This window comes from Trachemys scripta, chromosome 9 (assembly GCF_013100865.1).
Source record: "Trachemys scripta elegans isolate TJP31775 chromosome 9, CAS_Tse_1.0, whole genome shotgun sequence".
NCBI classification, from domain to species: domain Eukaryota; kingdom Metazoa; phylum Chordata; order Testudines; family Emydidae; genus Trachemys; species Trachemys scripta.
In genome coordinates this window covers 45,452,964-45,464,889 of record NC_048306.1, presented here as the reverse complement: position 1 = coordinate 45,464,889, position 11,926 = coordinate 45,452,964, and the positions used below count along the sequence as shown (strand labels likewise).

Genomic DNA, 11,926 nt, shown 5'->3' with positions numbered 1-11,926 from the left:
GCCCCTAGAAACTGCCATTGGCTGTTGACTTTTCAGGCTGCGCTGGGATTGGCCGCGAAGTGCCGACTCTTGGGTACGGCGTGACCCGCGCTTCCGGGGTGGGGTGGCGCTGCTAATATGGCGGTGCAGGCTGTGCACCTCGAGGCGGACGCCTTCCTGGTCTGCCTCAACCACGCGCTGAGCACCGAGAAGGAGGAGGTCATGGGGCTGTGCATCGGGGAGGTACCGGCCGGGCCGTGGGCAGGCGGGCCCCAGAGCCCGGGCGCTGGGTGTGCAGGAGTGTCCCCCAGCGGGTGCCTGGCCATCTCTGCTCCGCATAGGCGAGGGGCTGGATGTGTCCCCCACCCCGGGGATGCCAGCGTGCCCCCCCAATATAGACTAGGGGGTGGGGTGTCCCCTACCCCGGGGAGACAGTTCCAGTGCCTCTGCTCTTGCTAGGGAGAAGGACAGCCACTACCCTTAGAACTAATACGCCCTGCTGGAGCGGGGGCCTAACCACATTCCCCCTCTCTAGGAGAAAGGTCTGTGTGTGTATGGGGTGCTTGTTAGTAGTACCGTGCCATCCCCCCAAAAGGATCTGTGTATGTGTCCAGAGGTCCTGCTACCCCAGTGTAGGACAAGGGGCTCTTTATCTGTTGGGGGGGGGGGGCTGTAATTTACTGGTTGGGGGACAACATGGACTTGTTAGTGGGGGATGACCCAATGCTAACTGATAAGGTGTGTATTTTCTGGGTGCAGCATTGACTAGTGTTTGCTTGAGAGTACCAGCATTAATTCAGGGGTGGGGGATGTGCAGAGTCTAGCCAATAAGAGACCATTTCTTCATGTTCCAAGTCAAAGCAGCAGGTGAGTGTCTGGCCTGCAGGAAAGGGCTGTGTGTTTTGACTTGATAAGTAGGTTTCGTTTTTAAGAGAGTGGATGTTGGGTAGGCTTTTCATGCCCTGATTGACCCTAAAAGTGAAATATGCATAAAAACGTGTAATTAAGTTACATCTTTACATACAAATAAACTTGCTAAATTCTAGCTTCACTGGTGAACTTGATCCTCAGGGAACTGAAGAAATAATAGCAATGACCAAAGCTGGCATAGTTTAGACATGTTCTGCTTAAGCGTTTCTTGCACAGCTCTGGTAATAATGTGCCTCACTCTTGCTCTGGAGCCTACATCTGGCTACTCTTGTCTTGGCTGTCTTTTCAGTAGTCAGCCACTTGTGCCAATTCAGCTGTGAGATTGGTGTGACACCCTAAGCTCATGGCTTCAAGAATTTTAAATTCCTGGTTTCAGAAGTGAAAACCTAAAATAAGTAATCCACTGAAAAACCTATCCCTACGTTTTAAGAGATCTAAGCTGGAAAGCATGCTTTTTTAATAAAGACGTGATAGCACTCTCATTGAGAAGTTGGTTCACTGAGAGAGATGAGTGATTCTTGCTCTCTCATTTATTATTAGGTCGACACCAGCAGAATTGTTCATATTCATTCTGTGATTATCCTGCGCCGTTCAGATAAGAGGAAGGATCGAGTGGAGATATCTCCGGAGCAGCTTTCAGCTGCTTCTACTGAAGCAGAGATATCCTTTTATAGAGACTAGCCAGAAAGGGCTGTGTTCAGTAGGAAGCTTTATCAACAAGGTTTCTAAATCTCAAACCCGTATGGTTTCAGTACCACCCTTGGTTTATTGTAGTTAATATAAAGATGCCTACCACCTTTTCACATACTCTGCCTGGGAGGCTGTGCTACAGCTCTCCACTGCTGCAGTCTCTTTCCACACTTTTTGAATTATGTGATGGAACCATATTGTAATTACCCATTGTTCTTGATCACTTGGTTTTGTCAGAAATATATTCAATGCTACAGTTTTTAATATGGGTAGAGAAGATCATAGAAGATAAGGATTGGAAGAGATCTCAGGCGGTCATCTGCTCCAACCTCCTGCTCAAAGCAGGACCGACTTCAACTAAATCATCCCAGCCAGGGCTTTGTCAAGCTGGGCCTTAAAACCTCTAAGGATGGAAATTCCAACATCTCCCTAGGTAACCCATTCCAGTCCTTCACCACCCTCCTAGTGAAATAGTTTTTCCTAATATCCGACTTAGACCTCCCCCACTGCAACTTGAGACCATTGCTCCTTGTTCTGTCATCTGCCACCACTGAACAGCCTAGCTCCATCCTCTTTGGAACCCCCTTCAGGCAGTGGAAGGCTGCTATCAAATCCCCCCCTCATTCTTCTCTTCTTCAGACTAAATAAGCCCAGTTCCCTCAGCCTCTCCTCATAAGTCATGTGTCCCAGCCCCCTAATCATTTTTGTTGCCCTGTGCTGGATCGTGTCCAATTTGTCCACATCCTTTCTGTAGTGGGGGGCCCAAAACTGGACACAGTATTCCAGATGAGGCCTCACCAGTGCCAAATAGAGGAGAGAATGTTTAGACTAACACCCAAAATATTATAACTAATCCCTGGAGTTCTAGTTTAAGATTGCCTTTGTATTTTGAAGAAAGCTCACCTTTCACTTTTAGAATTGGCAAATGCAGCAAGAAAACTTCGTAGCAAATGAAAGGTTAATAGGCTTGTGTTTTCAGGTTTGGTGTATTTGAAAACTCCCCCACTAGAAAAGCCCTTTTTACATGTAATCTTTTTAACGGCAAGAGTCCGATTCTTTGGGTAGCTTACTAGCAATTGTTGTCATATATTTCTATGTACAAATGCACATTGCTTCTGTTCAAGGAAGTGTTACATCTGTGAGGATGTGGCTACGAGGAAGACTGTTTCAACACACACCATCACCTGTCATTCTTCCCTTTAATGTACTAATATCAAATTATCCCTTGAGGGCCATGTTTGGATTCTGCCCCGTGGTTATTATTTAACTTGCACAAGGGACATATAGTCTCTTCTGCTCTATCACTGTTTTGAAAGTACCTTGACTAACACACAGATTGGCTGAGATTACAGGACGTCCCATGAGGGTTGTGGGCTGGTATCATTCTCATCCACACATAACTGTATGGCCGTCTCATGTGGGTAAGAAGTATCTCAGCCCAGAGCTTCACATGGACATGTGCTTCATTGTGAACAATACCACTTTGACCAATTTTTTTTGTTAAAGTGATACTGTTGAAGTTTTTAATCCCATATTTTCCCCTACCTTCAAATTATCTAAAATGGGAAGTCCTCTGGATTCCTAAAGTAGGCAAAGTCTGTTTCTAGGTGTTTTTCAAGACAGTAAGTTCAGAGCTGTAATCAGAAACACAAGGAACAGAAGGAGATACTCAAAGCTCTTTGGATGTCTTTATTTTTTCTAGTTGTACAGTAGAACATCAGAGTTATGAATGCCTCGGGAATGGAGGTTGTTCGTAAATCTGAAATGTTCATAACTCTGAACAAATGTTTATGGTTCTTTCAAAAGTTTACAACTAAACATTGACTTAATACAGCTTTGAAACAGTACTATGCAGAAGAAATATGCTCTATCTTTTTTAGTAGTTTACGTTAAACACAATACTGTACTGTATTTGCTTTTTTTTTTTTTTTTTTTTTTTGCGCGCCCGGGGGGCTCTGCTACTGCCTGATTGTGTACTTCCAGTTCCAAATGAAGTGTGTGATTGACTGGTCTGTTGTTCCTAACTCTGAGGTTCTACTGTACATGGATGTGTATGCTATAACAAGAGAACAATGCTTCTTCAAAAGAGCTGTTGAAATCTGCTTGGGTGTCTGGTCATTGCTTTGATCTGCCTGTCTGGATACATGTTATACTCCCCGGGGAAAATCTGTGCTACTGCGTGTGTGCATAATTATGAGCCACGCATATTTTTAATTTTCGGCAGAAGCTTTTTTTCTGCACAAAAATGTTGCTACATTTCCACTTTGCCCACCAGAGGGCACTGTGGTGATAGAACACAGCAGCAGCAGCTCCCGGCCATCTAGGGCAGAGAAAGAGCCTGCCTTCTTCGCAGCACCTGTCGGCCCAGGTCAGGAGACGGGCTATGGGGAGACAGACAGCATGGGGTGCTGGAGGGGTCAGACGGGCTCATAAGGGCTAGTTGGGGAGGACAGACTGGGGAAGAGGCAGAATGGGAATGGAGGCACAGGGAGGAGAGAGGTGCAGGGCCACATGGTGATGGGGGAGGGGGTGCAGAGCCACATAAGGACAGAGGGTGGCTTAGTGGGGGTACAGACACATGGAGATGGGGGTGTGCAGAGACACATAGGGACGGGGTGGTTGGGTGGGGGCACAGAGACACATGGGGATGGGGGAGGGTGTGCAGGGCCACATGAGGATGGAGGTGAGTGGGTGTCTGAGTTGGGGTGGAGGGACACATGGACAAGAGGTGCAAGGATACATGGGGTGCAGGAACACATAGGGATGGGGCAGATGTGCCTGACTGAATGGAAGCAGCTAGGGGTCAGCCAGGGTCTGCATGGGGGAAGCTCCCTAACAATCCCTCCCCGCCTCCCATACTTTTCCCACCATACCCAACAACCCTCCAAGTTCACACCCAGGCTCCTTCCCAGCAATTTACTTCCCTCTCCCTCAGCTCCTCCATTACCCCTGACTCCCACAGGCCTGTTCACTGCTTCTGAGGGGTGTGGGAAATACAGTTCTGTATTGTAGTTTAAATGAATTATTACTCAGAATTCTGTATTAATATGCCTAGTAAGGAATCTATTTGTCAAAAAACATTTCCTGAATCTTTTTTGTTGTCTGTATTGTTACAGACATACTTGCTGACAGGTATTTTGAAATAAATGACCAAAAATAATTGAAACTGGTGTAATTATATTGTGTTATTTTGACAAAATATGCAGAATTGTGCAGAATTTTTAATTTTTTGCAGCATTTTTAATTTTTTGGCACAGAATTTCCCCCAGGGGTAATGTTATCAGGCTGACTTTTTACTTCATTATTTCATATTGCATATTTTATATATAGGATTTTAAAGATAGAACATTAGCATTTTAGCCTTCTTTTGTGTTAGATCATTACTGGAAACTTTTAAATATTCCTTTAAAGCTGGCTATTTTTTGGACATGGAGAGCTATTCTTTTTAAAATACCTCCCCCCAAAAAATCATTTGACTAGAATGAAAATAAAGACTATTATCTGGAAAGATGGCAAGTCTTTGCCTGGTGTTTCAGGTGACGGGCACAGTCCTTCACTGCTTAGCAGCAGCCTGTTTATTTTGTTTTCATTCACACCTGCAGATGTTCGCACTCAAGCCATGTATCAGATGATGGACCAGGGCTTTGTGGGGCTCATCTTCTCCTGTTTCATTGAGGACAAGAACACAAAGGTAGGCAACTTGCAAATGGAGAGAAACCCTTCATATGCCAGTTTGAAGCTTCAGCTTTGATGCAGAGGTGAAGTCTTACGTTTAACTCTGAATGGTATCTGAAATAAGGGTTCACTCTGGAGTTGGGTCAGGGGCCTGCTGGAATGTAATCAATGTAAATGCAGCACAGATGTAAATTAATCTCCAGGCTGGTTTGGTCACAATGTTACAGTTTAATGTGGTTAGAGAAGATGCTCTGGAGGAAGCAAACTTGTGTTTAGCTCCAATTTATAATTGGCAAATGTAGCAAGAAAACTTGATGGGAAATGATAGTTTTCAGGGTTGGTGCATTTGAAAATTCCCCCAGTAGAATTCTGCAGCCTATAGATTGTTTCGTAGCTCTGCTGGTGTTTGAGCTCTGGGACCAGACAGAATGGTGTGCATCAAAAAGTAACTTACTGCACCACAATAACACATTCCATTCGGTATAGACTTTTTTTGTCCTGTCTTTCAGGCCTGTTGTGTCTAATTAGTTCAGAGTGTCTTGTCTAACATCGTTGTCCCCTGTGAGAGGCTAACAGTTGGGATGAACTGGGAATGAAATGTTGCCTTTGACCAGGTTTTCCAGGTTTTTGTAGATTTAATCAGATGGTTCTGATTTAAGAGTTTTCATATGATAGTTAATATAGTCTGTAGTGCAGGGATTCTCAAACCGGGGGTTGGGACCCTTCAGGGGGTTGTGAGGTTATTACATGGGGGGTCGCGAGCTGTCAGCCTCCACCCCAAACCCCGCTTTGCCTCCAGCATTTATAATGGTGTTAAATATATAAAAAAGTGTTTTTAATTTATAAGGGGGGGGTTTGCACTCAGAGGCTTGCTATGTGAAAGGGGTGACCAGTACAAAAGTTTGAGAACCACTGCGTGAGTGTCTCAGTATTTGCTTATTAAGAATTTTTCATTCCTCCTCCCTCACCAAAAAGTGGTACATTTGAACCCTCAGGGAAAGTATTATTTGAAAGTTTGGATTTCAAGTGAGCTCTCATTGCCCATAGTCTGATGTTTATCTCTCCTGATTCTTTTAGACGGGCCGGATACTCTACACCTGTTTCCAGTCAATTCAGGCTCAGAAGAGCTCGGAGTAAGTACTGTCTGAAAAGCTTCTTAACATTCATCTCACAGGAGAGAAATGATCAGTCTCTTCTGTCTCCTTTTAATTGTCAGCTTTCCTTGGTAACTTAAATGAGTAGTACTATTATTGTTTGATCATCTGAACATAGAACTAAATGTTGTGTCAATCCCAGTAATTATGGAAGTGTAAAGGAGGTCTCATTTCCGCTTGAAAGTGGACAAATTTCTAAAGGGGAATCTAAGCCATAGGAGCCTTAGTGTTCGTACGCTTATCTGGCTGTCGCCAATGCTGACTTCCTAGTTACTCTTTTTTCCCATTCCTAAACTGGGTAATGAGTACCATTACAAACTGCTTCTCGAATGTCAGTCAGCACGAGCAAGCCTGCCCGGCAACAAAGCTATGGTGATGTCACTGTTGGGCAAGCCGTTACTGCTGTATGGAATATATGGCTGTCTAAAGCAGCAGACCACAAGGTATGATAACTTGCACGTGATCATCTTGCAGGTATGAGAGGATTGAAATTCCTATTCATGTTGTTCCCCATGACACCATTGGGAAAGTGTGCCTGGAATCGGCGGTGGAGCTGCCCAAGATCTTGTGCCAGGAGGAGCAAGATGCATACAGGAGAATTCACAGGTAGGGGGAGTCAGGGTCCCACAGCACCAGAGGGTCTAGTTGATGACAATAGCTTTTAAAGTTAATATACTTGACCCTCATAGTCCTTTATCCTGAGCAGAGCACAAGTGTAGAAAGAAATAAAGGGGTAGCTACACCTAGTATCATGAGGGGCCTTGAAGCTAGCTTTCAGTCCTAAAGTTCTGCTCTTTATCCTATGTGTTTGTATGTATGGTTAATGACTCCTGCTCCCTGAGGTGCCTCTGCAGGGGCACTAGTTTCAAAAAATTCTTCCAAAGTTTTCATCTGTAAGCCTGACAAGACTGCAAATCCTTGCTTAGTGGAATGTATCTCAGGCCCCACTCCCAGAGATGGAGAGGCTACAGCTAGCAACTCTTCTACTAGCCTAGAAAAGGGTAAGGGGCCTGCATAGTATGACCGTGATGCTGATACTAAGGCAACTGCATGAGCCTCTCATGATCATGGTTATCCAAGTGTGATAGGAGTGAGAATGGCTGATCAAAAGGGAAGGTATTTGAGAAATAAGACCAAATGCTAGTAGCATTGCCACCCTCCTGTCATAAGCCTCTGTCTGTGGAGTTCAGCATGGAGAATGCATGATACTCATTATAACACATGGTTTGATGCGGTGTGATCAATGCAGTGGAACTCCCATTAAGTAAGGGTGAGTAGTTCCAAAGTGCCTGTGGTTTTACACTCTTGTAGGTGGCTGTCTTCAGTAATTCAGGTTCACCTAATATTCAGTTCATTGCTGTCTTCTCACCAGCTGTGTTCTGTTCTTTCCCTTAGCCTCACCCATCTAGATTCTGTAACCAAGATTCACAATGGCTCAGGTAAGGGTTCCTCTTCTGGGAATAAGGATGCTGGACTGTGAGTTGAAATATGAGTCACCTTGTGGTCTTGAAAAATGGTAATTTTGGGTCAGTCTATAGAGGGCAGTAGACCACAATGTGTATCACCGTGTGTCTACTTGGAGATGTTCAGCGTTGAGCCAGCCTGTGAACAGATTACTTCACCCAAGTTTAGCACTATGTTTTGATCTTGCCATGTAGTTTGTCTTGCTCCGCAGCTTGGCTGACATTCAAACTTGTTCGTTCTTATATTGGGGGCTAGGGGAGTTCAGTAGTGAATCAAATTATTCGTTACATTTCTGGTCTTTGGAGGGGTGGGGGCAACTGACTTCTAATGTGGGCTAAATCACAAATGGAATGAACTGGATGGCCTCCTTCAGTTTATCCATTTGGTTTTAAACAGTTATAGAACTGGACTTGGTGTTGGAACAGCACAGGGTACTGTAGTATGGATGCATCTTAAAGATTACTCCTGGGGGAATTCATGGCCCCCGCAGATTTATTAGCTTCCCCTCAGAAAAATGACTTTCTGACGGGAAACATAAGAGGAAGCAAAGGGAAGCCGCAAGAGCGGTCATGAGCCCCTCTCCAGCAGTTCAGGTGCATTATTTCAGGGGCCCGGAGCAGCTGGTGGAGAGGTAAATCACTGCTGAGTCCCAGGCCCCCTTCTCTACCCCCCCCTTCCGCTGAGCCCCAATCACCTTCACCTGGACCTCCCTGCAGAGTCCCATTGTTCTTGTACATGGAAGCCCCCATTGACCCCTGTGCATCCAGATCTTCCCCACATCTGGCCCCCACACTGAGCTGCCCACACCCAGAATGCCCCACACAGAACCCGATCACCCCACACTAAGTCTCTTCATGACTGAGCCTGCCAGCCCATACCTGATGTGCCTGGTGCGGAGGGGGAGGGCCCTGGGATGTTTCTGGGTCAGGCCCGGCCCTTGCGCTGTGTCAAGGTTGGGTGCAGCCTCACTACCGAGTCCGTACCCCTTGGTGGGGGGAGAGGACGGGGCTGCAGGGAGATCTCCCACCTCCATGTAGCCAGTGGTCTGTGCTCCAGGATAGCAGTGCGGAGCCTCCATATTTATTTATTGACAAATTTTGCAGAATTCCCAAATACTGGGTGCAGAATTTATATTTTTTTGGCGCAGAATTTCCTCAGGGGTAATCTTAGAGCTGTGCTGGTCCAGAATTAAAATCAGGGTAAAGGGGGCCAATCCATATTCCTGTGGATACCTACTGGTGCTTCCACATGTGAGGTACACCAACGTAGACTTCTGTGTGGTCACACATCACTGAGGGGAACTAGGTCTCATTAGTTCCATAGCATTTAACTCTGATCTCCATAAGATGGAGTATTGTTCTACCACAGGAGTGGCCAATGCCATGTCTAACTTTCAGTGTAAAATATGTTTTCATTATATAAGATACTCTTTCCCGTATTGACTATGAATAAGACTACGTTTTCGTCACGGGTATTTGTAGTAAACGTCACGGACAGGTCACGGGCAGTAAACAAAAATTCACAGCCTGTGACCTGTCCATGAGTTGTACTATATACCCCTGACTAAATCTTGGGGAGGGGGTTAGCCCAGGAGTGCTGCGGGTGCTTGGGGGGAGGAAGGGGTCCCCGGCGGGTGCTGCGGGTGTCAGGGAGGGAGGCAGTAGCTGGCGGGAGGGGGGAGGGATCCCGCTGGTGCTGGGAGGGTGGTTGGTGGAGCTGCAGACTCCCTACCCGGCTCCATGCCTCCCCAGAAGCAGCGACATCTTTCAGCTCTGGCGGAGGTATGTCCAGGCAGCTCTGCACGCTGCCTCCCCCCTGAGCGCCAGCTCCACAGCTCCCATTGGCCGGGAACCATGGCCAATGGGAGCTGCGGGGGTGGTACCTGCAGGCGGAGGCAGTGCGCAGAGCCCCCTGGCTGTGCCTCCCCACTAGGAGCCAAGGGATGTCGCAGCTTCTGGGGAGACCCCTGAAGCAAGTGCTGCCCGGAGCCTTCACCCCCTCCTGCACCCCAGCCCTGAGCCCCCCACCCAAACGCCTGCTGCTATGGGCGGGGGCGGGGGAGGGCGGTGGCTGCTGCAGAAGTCACAGAATCCGTGACTTCCATGACCTCCGTGACAAACCCGCAGCCTTAACTATGAAAAACAATCAGTCTACACTAGGCCTGTTTACATGTCAATTTTTATTGTATGTCCCCAAAGGGCATCTAAAACTCAGGTTTAAATAATTTTTATAAGTATTCTCCCCTCCTCCCCCTCGGACTTGTAGCTGTTGTTTAACCCTTTCCTGTGAGGATCCATGATGTCTCAATGTGAAATATTGTTGTGAAACCTTTCTGCTTAAGCTTTGCAATTCTGCAGCCTGGTGAGAGATTCTTCCTCCTGCACTGACATGTTGTTTTGTGTCTTTTCCAGTGTTCACCAAGAATCTCTGCAGCCAGATGTCTGCTATCAGTGGTCCCCTCCTGCAGTGGCTGGAGGACAGACTGGAGCAGAACAAACAGCGGGTGCAGGAACTGCAGCGGGAGAAAGAGGAGCTCATGGAAGAACTAGCTGCCCTGGAGTGAAGAGGAAACCCCAGACCCTTTTTTTTTTTTTTTTTAAGTCAATAGGATTGGACAGGAGTGACATGTGGCTGATGTGTGGTCTGTCTTGCCTTTCTATGAAGATGCTACTTGTTCCTCTCATCTTGCTTCATGTGACAGCTCCCAAGAACGCTTCCACAAGATGACCAAGGGCTCACATCTGTCTCCAGCTAGATTGGAAAGCCTTGTGCTGCCTGTGTGAAAAGTCCACTCCGGGTGCACAAAGGAGCAATCCAGCACCACCCTAACTAGGGTGATTCAGCAGCACACTCTTGGGAAGAGACCATAGCTCTAGGAGGGGGATACCTAGTGAATTTATTTGGTTCCCCTCTCCCCTGTTGTTCAACACACATCCCTTTTATATATATATTGCTGGGAGCCTGGAACCAGAGGATCATGGGTGGGGTAATAGCTGCACTTCTACAGTAATCACGACTTCTGTTGTAGCAAATAAATCAAGCAACTCGCTAGTCATGGTCAGAGAAGGGGGGGTGTGTGCTATGCCCTTGACACTGCCAATTTTGCCTCCTTTTGGTAGCTCCAGTTGACAGGTAGTGGCTTGATGTCCAGTAACTTTCTGGATTACTGATTGCCTACTCTTGCATGTATGGTAGGGTGGGGGTAGATGCGGCCAAGATGAAGGGGGCTTAAGGTTTATGCCTCCTGTATTTCAAACCAAATAAAGAAGGGCAATTTGAGAGTGGAAATGAGTTGGATGCTGCACCAAACACAGTGCAAGTGCTGCAGTTTGAGTGTTCGTTTCCTTCAGCGTCTCTCACTGTAGTTGTACACTGGTCACTGAGCTGCTTCCCACTGTTGGACTGGATGGGTGACATTGTTTTACAGAGAGGAGTATGTGGGGGGGAGAGTAGCTGTGATAGATGATGAAAACTTTTCCTTCCTGTGTCCTGAGATCCATTGCAAAGGTTTATTTGCAGTAGTTATTTTCAACTTCAGTGTTAAATTACCCTTTGCATTTTCCTCCTCAGTGGGTTTTCAAGCAGGGTTTACCATCCGCCACCAGCTGCATAAATATCTACCATTACTGAGGGGAAGCCTATATCAAGGGCTCTTGCATATCCCAGAGTGATTTGGAGACCAACTGCGTATTTAAAAGCTTTCTGTTAAAACTCCTTGTATTTCTGGTTTTTAAATTGAAACTATTAGCTGCTCAGAAAAAATAGTATTCACATTTCAAAAAACATAAACTGCACATAATATGGGGGCCCTCCTGCTGCATATAGCACTCGCTCTGGGTCTTTGGCAGCATGTCGGAGCGAGTGAAGGACCCGCTGCTGAAGACCTGGTAGGGAACCGCCCAGTGAGTACAAGCCCCCTGTCCCCTGCATCTGACCCCCACCCACGTCCTGCCCCCTCTCAGAACCCGCAACCCATCAACCCCCCCCCCCCGCTCCTTGTCCCCTGACCACCCCCTCCCGAGACTGCCCCCCAG

The 11,926-nt window shown here is 46.8% G+C and overlaps 1 protein-coding gene across 1 annotated transcript; it reads left to right on the top strand.

Moving 5' to 3' along the window:
* Positions 1 to 68: 68 nt before the first annotated feature.
* BRCC3 (BRCA1/BRCA2-containing complex subunit 3) lies at positions 69 to 11,180 on the top strand. The gene is made up of 8 exons (XM_034781462.1): positions 69 to 222; positions 1,450 to 1,569; positions 2,933 to 3,020; positions 5,202 to 5,290; positions 6,352 to 6,407; positions 6,903 to 7,034; positions 7,824 to 7,867; positions 10,304 to 11,180. The coding sequence occupies exons 1-8, from the start codon at positions 118 to 120 to the stop codon at positions 10,453 to 10,455; spliced, it is 786 nt and encodes a 261-aa protein (XP_034637353.1). The 5' UTR covers positions 69 to 117; the 3' UTR covers positions 10,456 to 11,180.
* The last annotated feature ends 746 nt before the right edge of the window (positions 11,181 to 11,926 follow it).